Consider the following 17,549-nt stretch of genomic DNA (forward strand, 5'->3'; position numbering starts at 1 on the left):
GACCTACAAAATAACGAAACAGATGAGCTATTATTGCAGAAGTGCTCCAGATCAAAGATATCTGCCAGCAGCTTTATTTTGAGCTTTTGTCTATCTGTGGTGTAATTGTACTCTGCAGTAAATATGTGTGCTGGTATATAGATACAAATTTGGCAAGTGTCCTGGATAAATACAGATGAACATTTTTCTCTTCAAGAGTTATTTTCATTTCTCAGATTTGCTCTAAAGCTTTATTTTAATTCCGTTTTCTAGCCAGTTCTTTATTCAAATGCTGTCATTTGTTGACACTTCAGAAGTTTATTTCAGTACTGTATCATTTTCTCTTCCTGCTGATGCCTCCTCCAAAGGATCTTATTTCCTGCTGTATAACTGGCATGGAATTGCTAAAAAGTGAGGGAAAAGGTAATCTGAGGGAACAGGGTCCTAATGTGAGGAGAATTTTAATGTTTTATTCAAAGAAGTTTTCTGATTCACTCTCAGTGCAAGAAAGCTGTCTTTACATAGAGATTGTTGTGGCAGCATCTGTGCTAGTAGCATACTGATCACACTTTGTACTAAAAGCATTTAAACCAGGCTTGGAAAGAAACTACATGAAGTTGTTTCAAGCAGTTGGCTTGCTGTGTCTTAGGCCATATATGGTCTGCTTGAAACTGCTTGAGACAGCTTCATGTAATTTCTGTATGTGAACATTTTGTCTGTGTCTACATGTAGTAACACCTAGTGTAGAAACAAGACTACCTTGTTTCCCATTCCATTGTTCGAAATGGTAATTTTCAGTTTCTCAGAACTACCTCAGTGTTTTTCTTCCTTGAGAGATTTGTGGTGTGTAGTCAAGGCATAGTAATTTTTTTGTTTCTTGAAAATAGTTCAGGCAGTTTCCAGTATTGACAGGGAAGAACTGTGAGGAAGAGGGATTTGTTCCTGTTTCAGTGCTTGCTTTCCTAGACTCGCACTGAAAATGTTTGGTAGGGATGTAACCTCTACAGCCCTTGCTTGCTTAACCAGAATTTTTGGGAGGATAAGAGAGGGAGGATAAGCCTGTGTTTGTGTCTGTGTTCGTTGGTGGTCAGCTGGACTTGTGCGTATGTGTCCATGTAAGGTGTTGGCTCAGTAGATAAAGTTTCAGCAGAGTACGTTTAAAGAGGCATAGGATTTAAAATTTCATCAGGGTAAACTAACTATGTCATGACTGACATGAAAATGCAAATTTAATATTCTTACATGAAAGAGACATTTTAGCTTGAGCCATTATTATCATTGTAGTAATTTTTTTTCTGGTGTGGAGCAACATACTGTGCTGAATGAGTTAACTTCTACTTTTTTTTTTTTTTAATATGTGTGGGAAATAGGAGATAAAAGCTGAAGTCACTCACCCAGACGGCACACAGCAAGTCAGGAATTTCTGACAAGGGCACCCTGATCTGATTGTCACTTACAGATTGTTGTCCCTTTCCCCTCCCCTGTGCCCAAAATAATTTATCTTTGCCTAAGCATACATATCAATGAAAACATTTTTGAAACTTCAACTTCTCCAGAAAACATAAATCTTCTCTTCTTTCCTTCTGTTGTGTTCAAGTGACACGTGGTCAGAGGTGTTTTCAGATTCTTTCTTCCTGTGAACTCTGTCTCAAAAGAGAGGAGTCTTCTCTTCAGCTTGTAGACACATGACATTGTGCCAGTCCATTGATGGACAACCTGTCTTGGTTCAAAAGGAACATTGTTGTATGTTTATATTACAGAACCACAGAATAATCCAGTTTGTAAGATTGCCTTCAAGGTCATCCGGTCCAACTATCACCTCAGCACCACTATAACCACCCCTAAACCTTATCCCCGAGTGCCATATTTCATATTTCATATTTCAAGACACCTCTTGAAATCCAGAGATGGTAACTCCACTGATGCTCTGGACAACTTATCCCAATGCTTGACCACTCTGTCAGTAAAAATTTTTTTCTGGTATCTAATGTGAACTTCCTTTGGCACAATTTAAGGTCATTTCCTCTCACCTCCAGTGCGTGCTCTGTGAACCACCCACCACTTGGGGACCACTGTGGAAAGGTTTTTACAGTATTCAACTGAAACGTACTTTGAATCTGCAAAACTGATTTTTCTTGCCTTCGATATTTCAGTGTTGCAGGCTTTTAGTTGCAGATGTGTATTGCTACCTTTTCTCTTTGAAACTAAATGAATAAAGTAGGATGATGAAAACTATCCTTTGCTGAGAGTTGTGACAAATGACTAATTCTTCCTGTTTGAAATCCTGTAGAATATGGTTTTACAGTGGAATTGTTGACCCATCTTGGGTTTTGAAATTTCAGATTGGATTTTGAATGTCAAATCACTGAACATGTTACTGAGAGTCCTCGGTAAGCCACTGGTAATGAGTGGTTAAAGACTGTAAAAGGGAGCAACCGAAATGAAAATAAATGAAAGGCAATGAAAGAGCATCTAAATTCAATTGACTGGTAGCGAGCACCACAATAATGTTGCCAATTCAGTTTTTGAAAACATATTGGTTTACAATGTAGTTGGAAGTCATAATTATTATAAATTGACAGAAACTAATATAGAACATACACTGCCAACAAGGTTTGACTGATGGCACTTGTGGAAGGAAACAGAAGGGAAGAAGCCCAGTTGTAACACTGACTGAAAAATGGTGTATTTTATTCCCTGCTGTACTAATAAGCCCAGCATTACATCTAGGTTCACAGGAGGACAGATCTGGTCCCTTATATGCAAAGGCAGTTCTTTTCAGTATTATGCAGTGTCACAAAATATCTGAACTCAGTCAATGGTAGGAATATGTCTTGTAGCAGTGTGGAGATGGATGGTGGTTGCTGCTACCTCTCCCTGATAAGTGTCTCTTCTTGAGAAGATGCTTGGGTGGGCACACAGGCAAGGCACTCAAGTCCATACACACACACACCACGGCTAGCTCAGCAAAGAAAGGCAGGAAGGGTCTCCTGTATAAATTCCAGCAAGGTTTATTTTGCAGATTCACGCCGAAGGTTTCAGGGAAAGACAGAGATCAAAGGAATGTTCGGGGTTAAGTATGGGGGTCAGGAGCCAGTGGTCTGAACACAGGGGTGGTATGAGGGCAGGACAAAAGGCAGTGACCTGTAGGGGACATAAGGGCAGATCATCAGCAAAACTACAACCAGGGGGGAAACAGGGAAAGGAGAAACCCTCTTGAATGGTGGACATATATGAATAATAGAGGTAGGCAAGGCCTATGAGCCAGTGGGAAAAATAAAACTGAGGTAGATTAACACAGTGCTGTAGAGCACCCTGGGGGGAAGCCTTTTTGCTCACCCTAAGCTATGAGGTATTCTCAGAGCCAGTGACAGATTCTTCTCGGGCAAAGCCCTAGAAGTTTCCCTGACACAACATATCTCATCAGAACCATCTCAGGTTTCAGATAAGTTGGTGACATACAAGATTATCTTGGCTGAGGTGTGCAAATAAGTTATTTTGAAATGTCCAAATAGATAGCTCAGTGCTGCTTGTGTAACACTTTGTGGCTGGACTGAAGCAGTCTTAGAAGAAAGCAGGGCAGTTTACCAAAGGCTCTAATTTTAGCTGTTGTTTGTCCTTTGCCTGGTTGGGGTATTTTTCAGTTTCTCAGGAAGTTACTACCTTCTGGCATTGTGCGACGCCAGATCTTAAACCATGACATTCAGCTAGAAAGAAGGTGTTTGGGCTGTGTGTACTATGAATCAACTGCATTCTTAGAAGCATTAGATTGTGGGCAGGTATTCAAGCAAGCTAATGGATTCAGTTCTGACGATGTTAATCTTAGTTCTACCAACTGTATTATCCACACCATTGCTTAATACATTGCAAACATATTAATTTAGTGACCTTATATATTTAGTGCTTATATAGGGTTTTATGGATAAATTTTTATAGTGTACAGAAACCAGTCACAGAGAAGCACTGCCAGAAGCCTCTTATGTCCATTCCCTACATTTTATTTTCACATGCCAGTAAGTAAGACTGACATTATGCTGTACCAGCCTACATATTTTCCACAAACTGTATATGAAAATTAATTTTACATCACCCAGGCATGACATCATCATAAAAGACTCAAGGAATGAAGCAAGTGCAGAGAACATTTCTCTTTTCTTGTTCTGACACAGCATCTATGAGAATGGACGGATTGATGTTGTATTCCCTCCAGCTGTGATGAAAACTATGATCCTTTCTCTGTCCTTACCTTAACATTTGAGAAATGAGAAACTGTACATCTTTTGCAGCAGTTTCATGTGTTCTTTGGATGGATGCATTATATTGTAAATGTTTTCCTTTGTCCTGATTGTTGTTCAGAAGGGAGAGCAATATCAGAAATTCAGGATGAAGTGCTCAGCAGCTGTCATCTCTTGAAGAGAGCAGTTGTGGACTAGCACTGTGGCTGTGGAGAACTGTTTGGTGCGGTGTTTGGGGCAGCACACCCTGACAGAGTTTCTGGGGAGATCAGAAACACTGCAGTGCTGTTTCTGTCCCTTCTACCCCAGCTGATTCCAGTCTTCTGAGTGGGGATGTTCTGCTAAACACTGGGAGAGGGTGAAGGTTCTTGTCTTCTTGTGTGCTGGCTGAGACACAAGTTCCTTGCTGAGCATCCTCCAGCTTCTTAAAAAAAACAAAACAAATGAAAACCAACCAACCAACCAACCAAAAAAACCTAGAAGAAGCTTGTTAGCAATTCATCAGAAGAGCCAACTCAGCTGCAGACAGGCAGCCAGGCAGCCAGGACTGAAGTAAAAGCAGCCTGAGTATCACTGGCAACAGTCCAGACTGCCTTCCTCAATTTGGACTGCACTCCCCTAACATATAAATGAATAGCTGTGGGTCTTTAAGAGCCAAAATCTATGAATATGCATGGAGTTTGAGGTTCAGCTCAACGTAACAATAAACTTTCAGCATTTTTTTGCTCAGGTTTCATTTGCAGCAGGAGGACTGGGTTTTCTTTCCTTTTCAAGCAAAAACTGAGATGAGGTCTTTGTGCCCCAAGATTTGAAGACTTTGAAAGCTACCCTTCTTCCAACAACAGCTGTTTTACATTTAATCCAGAAAAGCTCTGCAATTGCAGTCTTTGGGTGCTGAGGAAGAAACAACATTACTTCTATACAGAATTAAGTACTTTTCACATTGTCTATCCTCATTATTTTTATATAAATATCTAATTCAGCAAGATGCCTTTAGGCTCAGTAAAGCAGGATTTATTAATTATTTCACAATTTTCTAATCAAGAAACAGTATGAACAAAAAATTGTTTCAGCCTGAGGGTTTCTCTGTATATAGGTACTGAGTGCTCTTAAACTCCATTGCAGAAGGAAATGGATGAAAACAAAAGCAAAGGCATTGGCACAGTTGGGTTAACTATGGCAGGCACCTTTTGTCTCTCAGAAAAAGAGGGAATAATATGAAATTAACATAGAACTATTGTAAAGAGCTGTAATGCAATATTTCATGAGGGGGAAGGATTTTGAGAAATCTTGGTACACCTGCCAATTCTCTGTCTTCTCCAAGGCTGTGATTGGAATTTGTGGGCAATTATTTGAAACACTTTAAAATCAATATAGCTTTAGCTGAATTAGAACCAAAGGAGAGAGAAAAATCAAGCCTATCTTGATAGGCTTCCCCTTTGCACATGGCTATTTTAGGACATCATCTTGCCTCTCACAGCATCTAGCAGGTGGAACTTTTTAGTACAAAAATGTTGAACAGCAGTGTAATTTGATACAGAGAGTAATTTATTCCCCTGCTGATAACTGAGATCAGCTAGCATTCCAGACAGGCACAGTTAATAGATTACTCCCTCACCCGGCAGCTGATAACAGGACCTCAGGAGACAGCAGACAGCTTTGAATGAGGCTATAGAAACAACATGGCATTTTATTTTCCTTTTAGTGTTATTGCAACTATATTCAGCCCTAGCATACTTCAGCTGTGTCAGTCTGGGCCTCTTGCAGCACTGGCATGCATGGAGGTGGGTAGGCAGCACTCAGCTACCATTGTTCTAATGACATTATTAGCCCGTTCTGCAATCTCTGTGTAAACACTTACAGAGCAGAGTAATGGGCCCTCGTTTGTTCAGAAGACACACAAAGTCTTTTATGATCACTTTTTATCAGAATTCCTGCTACCCTCCGGGTTAGTTTTGAATCCCTCTAGCCCTGAAGGAATGTCAGTATGCTGAGGAGTACACCTTCATGTGAACTGAAACTAGGCTTGGCAACTGCCAGTGGAATTTTGCTCAGGTTGACTCCTAAAAGTATCCATTAAAATATCTGAGGTGATAACTGGTATGGTCATCAGCAGAGATAGATCATAGTCTGGGTTCATTCTTTTTTCTTAGCAAATGCATCTTCTCAAAGAAGATGGAGACTCTGAGTGCCTGAGTGTCTGAGCAGTTTGCTATGCCATGTTATTGCTAAGAAGTTTTAATTAGCACTTTTTTTCCTCTTTGAATTAAAAAAAACCACTTTTTTTCAGAAGACGCCATTCCAGATAAAGTAATTTGGTTACACATCACTATCTGGCTTTGCAGAGAAGTTGTCCCATGATTCAATTTTCTCTTGCAGCTTGGAGAATTCATTTCTTTTCCAAATTTGTCACACTTCAGTTTGCAATGTCTGGTCCATGCTACATCTGTATCCTTTCTATGAACTTTTAAGTATGACTCAGATGCGTTGATGAAGTATTGTGAGGGTGTTTTATGTAAAAATTAAGAAATTTTGTCAAATACATTTTTTTCTAATACGATTCTTTCTCTTTCCAGTACTACCAGCTCAACTGCAAGTAGTTGTGACACAGAGTTTACGAAGGAGGATGAGCAGCGGTTGAAGGATTACATCCAGCAGCTGAAAAATGACAGGGCAGCAGTGAAACTGACAATGCTGGAGCTGGAAAGCATCCACATTGATCCCCTTAGTTATGATATCAAACCACGTGGAGACAGCCAGAGGTTGGACCTGGAAAATGCAGTCTTGATGCAGGAACTCATGGCAATGAAGGTATTTTATTCATAACCAAGAGGGGAGCTCCTCTTCTGGCAATGCCCTCGAGACACAAAACATGCTCAGTCACACACATGGGAGGCTTTGATAGTGACCACTGATAGTAAAGGGTAACTTTGTTGAAACACATAATCTGGACTGAAAATCCAGTAATCAGAAAGTGACAGTAGGCATCGCATTAACAGTGATGAGCTATGTGTGTTCTGAATTAGGAGAGCTTCATCTGTGTCTCTAAACTTGGAATGGTCTTCTTGACAAACCAGATGGTCTCTGAGAGATATGGCAGCTGAATTATGCAAAGATAACCAAAAACCATGATTCAAGGGACAGGTCATTATTTATGAGCTTGCAAATGCGCATCATGAATATTTGTGAACTGAAGCACAACAAATTCCTTTGCTTTTAATATTGGTTTGGGAGGAGAAATGGTCTGTCAGATGTCATCCCTAATGCTCTCTGGCAGTTGGTCACAAGTCCTGAGCTGTTCTAAGCACTGTGTTGCAATCTGTAGGTCAGTCCAGAGTCTGAGCAAAGAGTAGGGTGTGTAATGACTTGCATTAACAGAGGGTTTTGGAGAAAACACTGGTTCATATGTCCAGCTCTAAAAATGTGATCTAGAAAAGATATGATCTTTACTGACCATGTGTAGAGCTTACATGATTTTAAGTCTGTCTTCTGTATTGATTTTGGGAAGTGAACTAAAACATAGGAACATACCAAAGACAATACAAGTATGTCTGCATTCAGAATTTTTCTGGTTTTGGTTCAGTTTAAGTAAGTTTAACTTTGGTATTTTAGCAAGTACTAATTTAGCCAACTACCTGTGGACATGTCAGGTGATGGTATTGAATGGTACAGGAAATCCTAATAGTTTCATAAACATCTAAATTTATAGATTTTTGTTCAGATGTGTTGCTTCTGACTAAGCGGTAGCCTGGTGATGTTCTTAGTAGTGCTGCTTTCCCCATGACAACAGATACAGTTTTGCAGTAATGCATTCATTATTTGCAGTTTAGGAAAGATTGCTTACTAGGGGTTGGGAGACATAAAATTATGTTACTTGTTTGAATACATTGTGGCTTACAGCAAAATATTCCCCATAAATAAAACATGCAAGAGGTACTGTAAGATGTCGTTAGTTAATTAGATGTGTGTTTCAGATATCACACTTCCTTCTCCTTTTTTGCATGCAGATCTTCCCTGAAATCTCTTGTACGCCATTGTTACCTCTATTTTTAAATTTTAACTTATGTTATAAATAAAATCGACCAAATTCAAAGTATCAAAATTTAGAATTTTATTTTGAGACAAAATATCAGTCTCGGAAAGCCACAATTTAAAAGGACAGCGCCGAGCCCGGGATCGGTGCCGGGTGAACACGGATAACAAGCTCTGTCAGCCTGGTATCCCCCCCAGTTCACAATTTCTGGTCTCCGGCCGTCCCTTTTTATACACAAGATCGCGGAGTGAAGTCTGAAATTCTGACGTTATCCTCTCCGAGGCGTCTTCATTAATTATTCAAGTCCCGGTATCGGGAGTCTGAATGGACCGGTAGGGTGGAACAATGCAGCTGATGGCCGGGCCCGGGTGTGTCGTGTATATGTTAATTTCGGCGGAGACGAGTAGAGATATCCATCTGAAGTGATTATCTTGGTCTCCGGACTTGTATCTTCTTCTTCCGTGGTTCTTTGTTTCTTTTCAGGGATTCCCGGCAGCAATAGTTTCAAGGCCCCCTCTCTGGTAATTCCAATCATACTTTCTTCGTGTCCCTCCTGTGCTTCCCAAGCCAGGAAATTTTCTAATTTTTAGTTTCTACATTTTACCCTTACTTATGTTCATTTGAGCACATTTCTAACATTCATATTTTATACAGTTCAACATTTACCTTTTATAATTTGATAACACGAATTAACTTTAGCACATTTATCACAATCCCCCCTCTTCCAAATTCACCAATTTAATTCGTGTTCTGGTTATAGTCTTTTTTCTCTGTCAAGATAAAAAAGCCTCTTAACCATTATTCTGTTAACCTTTCCCTTGTCGTTTTGTTCCAATATGTTCTCTCTATGTTTCCTTCCTGTATTTGGGCTTCAAATTTCTCTAATACCTGAGCAGCAGTACTCTTTTCTTCGGTTAAATTCATAATTTTTGAGGTGGCTTTTCCTTTGGCTAATCCCCCTGAAGCTAATTCTGGGTCCATAGGAAGGGCTGCTATTTGCATTCCCTGGACTACGGTGTGAATCAGTCTTATTAGGCAAGGTATTAAACAAGGTAAGAACACTAACCCAGCCACTGAGCACAGGATAAAGAACCCCACCTTCTTCTACCAATCTCCTGTTCCAAATATTTGATCCCACCATGATGCTTTTAGGATCGAATTCTATTTCTGCACTGGGACGTGCGCCACTTTTTTAATTTCTGCAGCTAAATCTCTGATAGTTTCTCTGTAGTCATTGATCTCGATACAGCATTCTGAGTCATTAAACTTCCCACACACACCTCCTTCCTCTGCTAATAAATAGTCCAGAGCTATTTGATTTTGGTACACGAAAGCTCTCATCTGTGAGTGTTGTTTGGCTAACAATTCTAGGGCGTGTGAGGTGTGGTTAGATACTATTTCTACTACAGCCTGTAACTTGATTAGCCGGTTCAATAAGTATACTGGGGTTCTGTACTCCCAACTTTCATCCTGTGCCCAGGTGGCTGGACCATAGTATTCTATGATGCGCTCTGCAGGCTAATCTTCCTCTCCCCATTTCTGATTCCCTCCCACTTGTGGGAGTCCTTTCTTCACCTCTCGCTTTCTCCTGCTGAGGGTTTCATACAAAGGAGCCCCTAGTAAATTGCTACCAGTTCTGGGGAGTGTAAAGAAAGAGGGTCTAATTATACCTAGGGTACAGGACCCTTTCCATTTCCGGGGCAATTTACTGTATGCTCTTTTCCCACAGATCAAATAAATCCCGCTGGGAGCTTTCCATTTAATATCTATATTTTCCGGTTTGTCCCAAAATTCCACCAGTTCAGTTAAGGAGTAATACGGGTTGGCGTTAGTGAGTTCATGCTAACAGAGTTCAATTTCTTCTACCCAGTTACACTTTCCTTGCTTTTCCTTTCCCCAGTACCCATTTGGGGGTTCTGGTTGCCACATTTTGGATCTGTTGTTGGAATTTACAGCTAGAGTGGATAGACAAGGAGTGTATCCTACTACATCACTGTAAACATTCCCTTCTCTACTAATACAGATTGTCCCTATTACTCGTTCATCCAGTGTCCACCCTCCTGGTCGGGTTAAAGTGTTTAAGATTTTGTTATCCCATTTTAGCAACTGCTCAGGAGTTAAACTCTCACCTTTCTATGGCCATCTTTCTGCGGATTTTAATCTTCCGCAGATCTAACAATTAGTCAGCCTTAATTCGGTAGCAATCTCCTGTGCTAAATCTAGGAAAAGGTTTTTGCTGGAAGTAGCCAGACTCCAATCATTAGACTGTTTTTCCAATTGTTCATATTGTTCACTTAATGTCCTCATTCTTTCCTGCTCCATTCTCTTTTTCTTAGCTGCCAATTCTTGTCGTTTAAATTCCAGGGCTACCTTTTGTATCTTGTTCTCAGGGTCTAACCCTTCCTCATCCTTGGAAAAACAAAAAACTTTGTCCATTCTTAAACAAACCTTTTCATCGTTCTCCCCCAACATATCAAGTAATATAGGTCCATTAGCTAAAGCAGCTGTTTGTAATTTCTCATTTTGTCCCACCCAATATGTTTTCCCGTTCAAGGCACACATTTTCAGTTTCCTCTTATCATAACATAAAGGGTTAACTTGTAGATATCCCACAAAAGTACTCTCCCTTTTCCCTCCAATCCAGACAGTTTTGTTACATTCTTTGCATGTTGTGATCAAAGGAAGACTGCTTACCTCCCTTCTTTTCCTAGCCGTTGCTATCGGGTGATTGGATTTGTTCAATTTAACTCCTTCATTCCACTGGCGATTCTCCCCCCTTTTTGGTGTAAACCAGTCTACTTGTACCCTGGATTCCAAAACTCTGTTCCGGGTAAGGTTTGGAGGGACTGTGGGGAGACTAGTTTCCATCCCCATCCCCTCTTGGGGTTCGTGGAGGCCATTCGTGGGGCACATGGCTTGACTCAGGATCACTAGGGCTACCCATAGACCTATCCCTCTGCTCCACCCTTCGCCCGTTGGGTTGCCACCAGCGGCGGGGTAATCCATCTTCTTGGCAGCAGGGATATTCTTCCGGGTCCCTGCCGGTGCTTCTCTGAGCGTATTGCCTTTTGTACTGCTCCCACCTCGTTCTCTTTATTTGATCTGCTCTACAGGGTACTTTCAACGTTCTCCTGCACTCAATTACGAGTGGATCCGCCCTTTTATTTAATCCTCCCCTTATCCCTTTAGTGAAATAGTGGAACTACTCAGGAGAATCCAATTCGAACAATCCCGATTCTGTGGCAACGTATAGGAATAGATTGGTAAGCCTGACTTCCTCCTCGTGACAAGGGATACACAAATTCTAAGGTCTAGCTCCCCGGACACAATGAGTTACTCAAACTTGTTCACAATACCCGCACTTAAAATGAACAAAAGGATAGCAGGGACATCCTGCCTGAGTGCAACTTATCCGATAAGTGCTGGTCATTGGGTGTCTCGGTGAATTCTTAGCTTTAAATCTCCAGGCGCTGAGGTGATTTTCCACTGCGGAGAGCTGCTGTGTTGTTCCACCTTTTTCACTCGGGAGCAATGGGTCCAGCCTTTCTCTGCTGTTCTCATGGCAGTATCTGTTGTGAGGAGGACGAGGAAAGGTCCCTCCCAATGCGATGACAGCGGTGCTTCTTTCCACGCTCTGATCAACACTCGATCACCCGGCTGGATCTTGTGGATAGCAAACCCCAGCGGGGTGCTTTGTGCTACCAGTCTACGCTTCCGGAGTTCTTGTAAATTTTTGTTAATCACAACAATATAAGACTGGATCTGACAATCCTCCACCCGGGGATGTCCAACTGGCATTCCATGCTCGTAGGGCATTCCGTACAGCATCTCGAATGGAGATAATCCCGAACCTGAATGAGGTTGTGTCCTGATATTTAGGAGGGCTAGAGGAAGGCATTTGATCCAAGTCATCCTAGTTTCTAGCATAAGTTTTGACAACTGTGCTTTCAGAGTTTGATTCATTCTCTCTACTTGACCTGAGCTCTGAGGATGCCAAGGTGTATGATATTCCCATCTGATTCCCAGAGCTTCTGCTAGGCTTTTTATGACCTTGGATGTAAAATGTGTTCCCTGATCTGAATCTATGGAATCAGGGATTCCATATCTGGGAATTACTTCCTCTAATAATCTCCGTGCTACTGTTTGAGCTGTAGCCCTAGGGCTAGGGAATGCCTCCACCCAATGTGTTAATTGGTCTACTATCACTAGCAGATATCTCTATCTACTTATTTTTGGTAACTCTGTGAAATCCACTTGTATTCTCCCAAAGGGACGATATGCTAAAGGACGTCCCCCTAATGCATTGTGTTTGACTTTTGATTTATTAATTTTCTGGCATACTAAGCAACTCTGAACCTCCTGCTTGGCTAACTCAAAGATACCTTTGCATCCAAAGAATTTTAAAAATTGTTCTGCTAAAGCTTGAGTTCCCTAATGAGTTTGTGCATGCAATCTTTTTAATATGATCCTGGCATAAGTCTTTGGGATCAATTCCCGACCGTCAGTCAATTTCCATTTCCCATTTATTAAATTTCCCCCCATTTTCTTGAAATCCTCAATCTCTTTTTCTGTGGGATGAGGAGAAACTTCTCCAAGATTTTCTGTCCTGCTTTCTGGGGTGTCTAGGGTTAGGAGAGCTGCTTTCCTGGCTTCCTGATCAGCCAGATTATTCCCACGTATTCTGAACTGTAGTCCAGCCTGGTGACTCTTTACATATACCACTGCAATAGCTTTTGGTTCCCTTACTGCCTTGAGAATTTGCCTTATTAAATCCTCATGTATTAAACCTTTTCCCCTAGTGTTCACCAGTCCTCTTTCCTCCCAGATTTTCCCAAAGGTATGCACTACCCCAAAAGCATACTTGAGTCAGTAAAGATAGTCCCTATTTTTCCTTTAAGTCCTTTGAGAGCTTGCAACACAGCATACAATTCACATGCCTGAGCTGACCATGAAGTGCCCAAGGGGCCTGATTTTATCACTTCCCCAGTTTTTCTATCTATAATTGCATATCCTGATTTCCTTTTCCCTTCTATAACTCTGGCTGACCCATCTACAAACCATTTTTCCCCTTCTTCGAGCTCCTCGTCCTCCAGATCTTCCCTAATCTTTGTTTGTAATTCTACTAGGTCTATACAATTGTGTATAGGCTCAGATGAAGCTTCCCCAAACAGGAACCCAGCAGGATTACTTGCTTGTGTTGTCCTTAATTCTAATTCTGGAGCATGAAGGAGAATGGCCTCATACTTCAACAGTCTGGCATCCGTGAGCCATTTCTCAGCTTTTTGTTGTAAAATTGTTCTTACGTTATGTGGAGTATAAACTGTGATGGGAGCCCCGAAAGTAATCTTTTTGGCTTCTTCTACCAATAAGGCAACTGCTACTATTGCCTGTAAACATGTAGGCCACCCCCTGCTTACAGGGTCCAATAGTTTGGAAAGGTAACCTACAGGCTTCTTATCCCCAGCCCATTCTTGTGTCAACACCCTATGTGCTGTGTGGTTTCCTACATTTACAAATAATTGGAACTTCTTATTTATATCAGGGAGGTTTAATACTGGGGCAGTCACCAAAGCACCCTTTAATTGCTCTAATTCCTTATCATCCTGTTCTGTCTATTTTATCTTTTCTGCAGTTAATTTTTCATACAAAAATTTAGCTTTTTCACTATATCCTTCTATCTACTGTCTACAATAACTTAGCAGCCCCAATAGCTGACGTACTTGTCTTTTGGTTTTAGGGGGGGGCAGTTCTATGATCCCAGCTACCCTTGCAGGGTCCAATTTCTTTTTCCCTTTTACTAACCAATGCCCTAAGTATTTCACCCCAGATTCTGTGAACTGTAATTTTTGTTTTGCTACCTTTAATCCCTTTTCCCCTAAAAAGTTTAACAAATCAATAGTGCGTTCTCTTACACCTTCCTCTGTTTCACCAGCCACCAATAGATCATCTACATATTGTAAGATCTTGGTCCCTTTCCTAGGGGAGAACTGACTTAGCAACTTTTCTAATGCTTGTCCAAATAAATTTGGGGAGTCCACGAATCCTTGGGGAAGTGAGGCCCACCTTAACTGTTGTTTCCGGTTAGTGTCTGGATCCTCTCATTGGAATGCAAAAAAATCCCTGCTGCCTTCAGCTAAAGGGCAGGTCCAAAATGCATCCTTTAAGTCTATAACACTGTACCAAGTATCTTTCGGGGAGATCCTATTCAGAAGGGTGTAGGGGTTAGCCACCACAGGGAACCGAGTTCTTGTTCTTTCATTTATGGCTCTTAAATCTTGCACTAACTTATAATTCCCATCTCCCTTTTTAACAGCCAGTATTGGGGTATTGTGTCTGGACATGCACGGCTCCAATATGCCTTTTTTGATCAAATCCTCTATTATAGGTTTCAGCCCCCGCCTCCCTTCTAAAGGGATTGGGTACTGCCTGATCCTTATGGGATCCTCAGGCTTCTCAATCTCAATTGATATAGGTTCCATAGCCAATTTCCCGGCTTCCTTCCCTGTATGCCATACCTTGGGATTAATTTTGTCCTCATCTTCACAGGTTAGTTTGTATATGCTAACCGTAATCTGTGAATTCCTTATGATGAGGTTGATCTCCAGTGCAACCATCAAATCCCTACCCAGCAGGTTGTAATCAGCCTCTTCTACTAACAACATATCTCCCAAACAAATTTTATTCTCCGATTCTATTTCTACGTTCTTAACTATGGGTACCTTGAATGGCTCCCCTTTAGCTCCTATAACTACTATAGAATCTTTACTTACTCGGCATCCTGGGGGCAGCTGTTTGAATGTACTTTTCTCAGCCCCTGAATCTACCAAAAAATCCATTTTTGTTCCCTGGGGTCCTATTTTTAATGTTATCAAGGGCTCTCCTGATGTTATGGACCCCAAAAGATAGAGCCCCTGACTTCCCTAGTCCTCCCGAAACATCTTCTCATCTCTTATCTTCTTTGGACAATCCCTTTTTATATGTCCCTTCTTTTTACAATAGAAACATTCCATTCCTTCCACCCATTTTCCTGAAGTCCCCTTTTGCGGGCGCGTGGCTCCCCTCGGAGGTGCTTTCCTTAAGGGTTTCTCCGAAGCTTGTGGGCGTTCCTGTTTCTGGGCTTCCCTTACTGCAGCTACTAACACCCTAGCCTGTATTTTCTGTTTTTCCTCATCCCTTCTCATATAGACTTTCTGGGCTTCCCGCAGTAACTCCTGCAATCCCTTCTCCTGCCACCCCTCAATCTTTTCCAGCTTTTTCCTGATGTCCTCCCATGATTTTGCTACAAACTGGGTTTTCAATAGTACCTCCCCCACGGGAGAATCAGGGTCTGTCCCAGAGTATATCTGGAGGCTTTTTCTCAACCTTTCCAACCATTCAGTGGGAGTCTCATCTTTCCCTTGACATTCCCCAAAGACCTTGCTCAGATTTTGTCCTCGGGGCACGGCCTCTCTAATTCCCTGTATGATGATGTTCCTCATATCAATCATACTTCTCCTACCCTCCTCAGTTTGAGCATTCCATCGGGGATCTTGGCTTGGCCATTTCTGATCTCCAGGAGTGCTCTGAGGGTTCTTCCGTTCCCATTCCCGTATCCCCGCTTGTCTGATCATTTCCCTTTCCTCCGTATTGAACAAGGATCTGAGAATAGCTGTGAGATCTTCATACGAATAGATGCTAGTTCCCAAGAACTCGTCTAGCCTTTCGGAGACCCCTAAAGGGTCATCCATAAGCTTTCCCATCTCCTTCTTAAAGGCTCTTACATCATTGGTATTAATCGGGACGTTTACGTACCCGATAATTCCTGGAGCAGTGGGAATTTCCCTTAAGGGGAAGAGATTTGCTCTTTCACCCTCCCCTTCACTCTCCGTCTCATTCATCCTCTTTAGCTGTCTCCTAGTCCTCCTAGCGGGAGGTGAGTGTTTTGCTTCTGCCCAACCCTGCTGTGTGTTTGCAGGAGAATTAAAGAAAGCCGCCAGATCTAGATCAGGCAACAGGTCATCCCTTGTTGGTGCAGGGGTGTTTGTACTTTGTGTCCCCCCTCCCAGTGGTGAGTGGCTTGTACAGGTTCTAGCAGGGGAGGGAGCCCGACCGGTGGGACCGGGGCCACTGTCTGTGACTCCATCGGAGGGGCAGAGGGGAGAGACGGGGATATAGGGACCCTTCGTCCCAGAGGGGGTCCCAATCTCCCCGGGTTCTGTGGATTGTTTTGCTCAGGGAGGGGAGGGGGTGAGGGTACTATGTAAGGTGGAGGTAAGTTGTCTAAAGGCTCCCACTTATCCCCGGAAACATCGGCAGGGTCCTTTATCTTTATGGGTAGTAATTTTGCATCAATTCTACCCCAGACCCCAGCATATTCCCGTTCTTCCGCAGTTCCCTTTTCTCCGACATAACGTACCAGTGCCTTACATATCCATTCTTCAAATGTTCCAAACACGGGCTAAATTACGTGATCCCGTATTTCTACCCCACCCCATACTTCTATGCAATAATGCACCATCCGTTTCTTGGATTTTCTTTCCCTTATGGGGCATTCTTCCCAATGTTCTAACATCCATCCCAGTGGGCTCTCAACTGGGATTTCAGGGATTCCTTTACCAGTTCCCCGCTTTGTTTTCCTAAGATTCCTTTTGCTAGCTTTGCTTTTTGTCTGTCCCATGGTGTGGGTTTACCAGATACTTGCCCTTTGTGGGTGATCGCTCCCCCCCCGGGTTTTCTCTGGTGTGTGCGAGCTCTCTTCTCCTTACTTCCTCCTCAGACCGTCCCTGGTCCAAGGCTGAAAGGTTTACCAGTCCCCAGAACTCTTGTAAGGACGTAACCTTCCCTTTCAGCCTTCCTGTGACCGACCCCCCTTTCCGAAAACTCCCCGAGTTTTCAGGGCTTAACGTGTGAGGTGCGTTTTACCCCCGAAACTTTCGCTTCCCCCGCAACCGACCACGTCCTTCGCGGGACAATGGAACTGCGATTTTGGGGTCCCACTCGCTTCGTGATAAAATCACGTCTCACTCACACGCTCGGTCACTCCCCACTCAACTACGCAATACTTACGATCCTTTTCCTGCGTGGATTCTTCGTGCACGTAGATTTTTATGAGTAGATTTCTTCGCCGCGGCTCCGGAGGTTCTGCTTCCAAAGAAAAACCTCCCCGAGTTCCCCGAGAGCTCTGACCTCGCCTATCTCCCTTTTAAATGTGGCTTTTGCTGTTTTTGTTCGTTGTGTGGTTGATCGGTTCCACCCGGATACCCCAGCTCTGCCAGGCCGCTGAATTCAGCAGGGCGCCTCCTGGTCAGAGACGGGGGTCCCTC

The 17,549-nt window shown here is 42.5% G+C and overlaps 1 protein-coding gene across 6 annotated transcripts in view; it reads left to right on the top strand.

Annotated features, from left to right (window-relative positions):
• The window catches only part of MCC (MCC regulator of WNT signaling pathway), a 180,021-nt gene that overhangs the window by 139,935 nt on the left and 22,537 nt on the right, over positions 1-17,549 (top strand). For all 6 annotated transcript variants that reach the window (XM_040089723.2, XM_058424026.1, XM_058424027.1 and 3 more), the window contains one exon: positions 6,791-7,025. In XM_040089723.2, coding sequence (XP_039945657.1) covers positions 6,791-7,025 — 235 coding nt within the window. The remainder of the gene's footprint in view (positions 1-6,790; positions 7,026-17,549) is intronic.

Source organism: Hirundo rustica, chromosome Z (genome assembly GCF_015227805.2).
Source record: "Hirundo rustica isolate bHirRus1 chromosome Z, bHirRus1.pri.v3, whole genome shotgun sequence".
NCBI classification, from domain to species: Eukaryota; Metazoa; Chordata; class Aves; order Passeriformes; family Hirundinidae; genus Hirundo; species Hirundo rustica.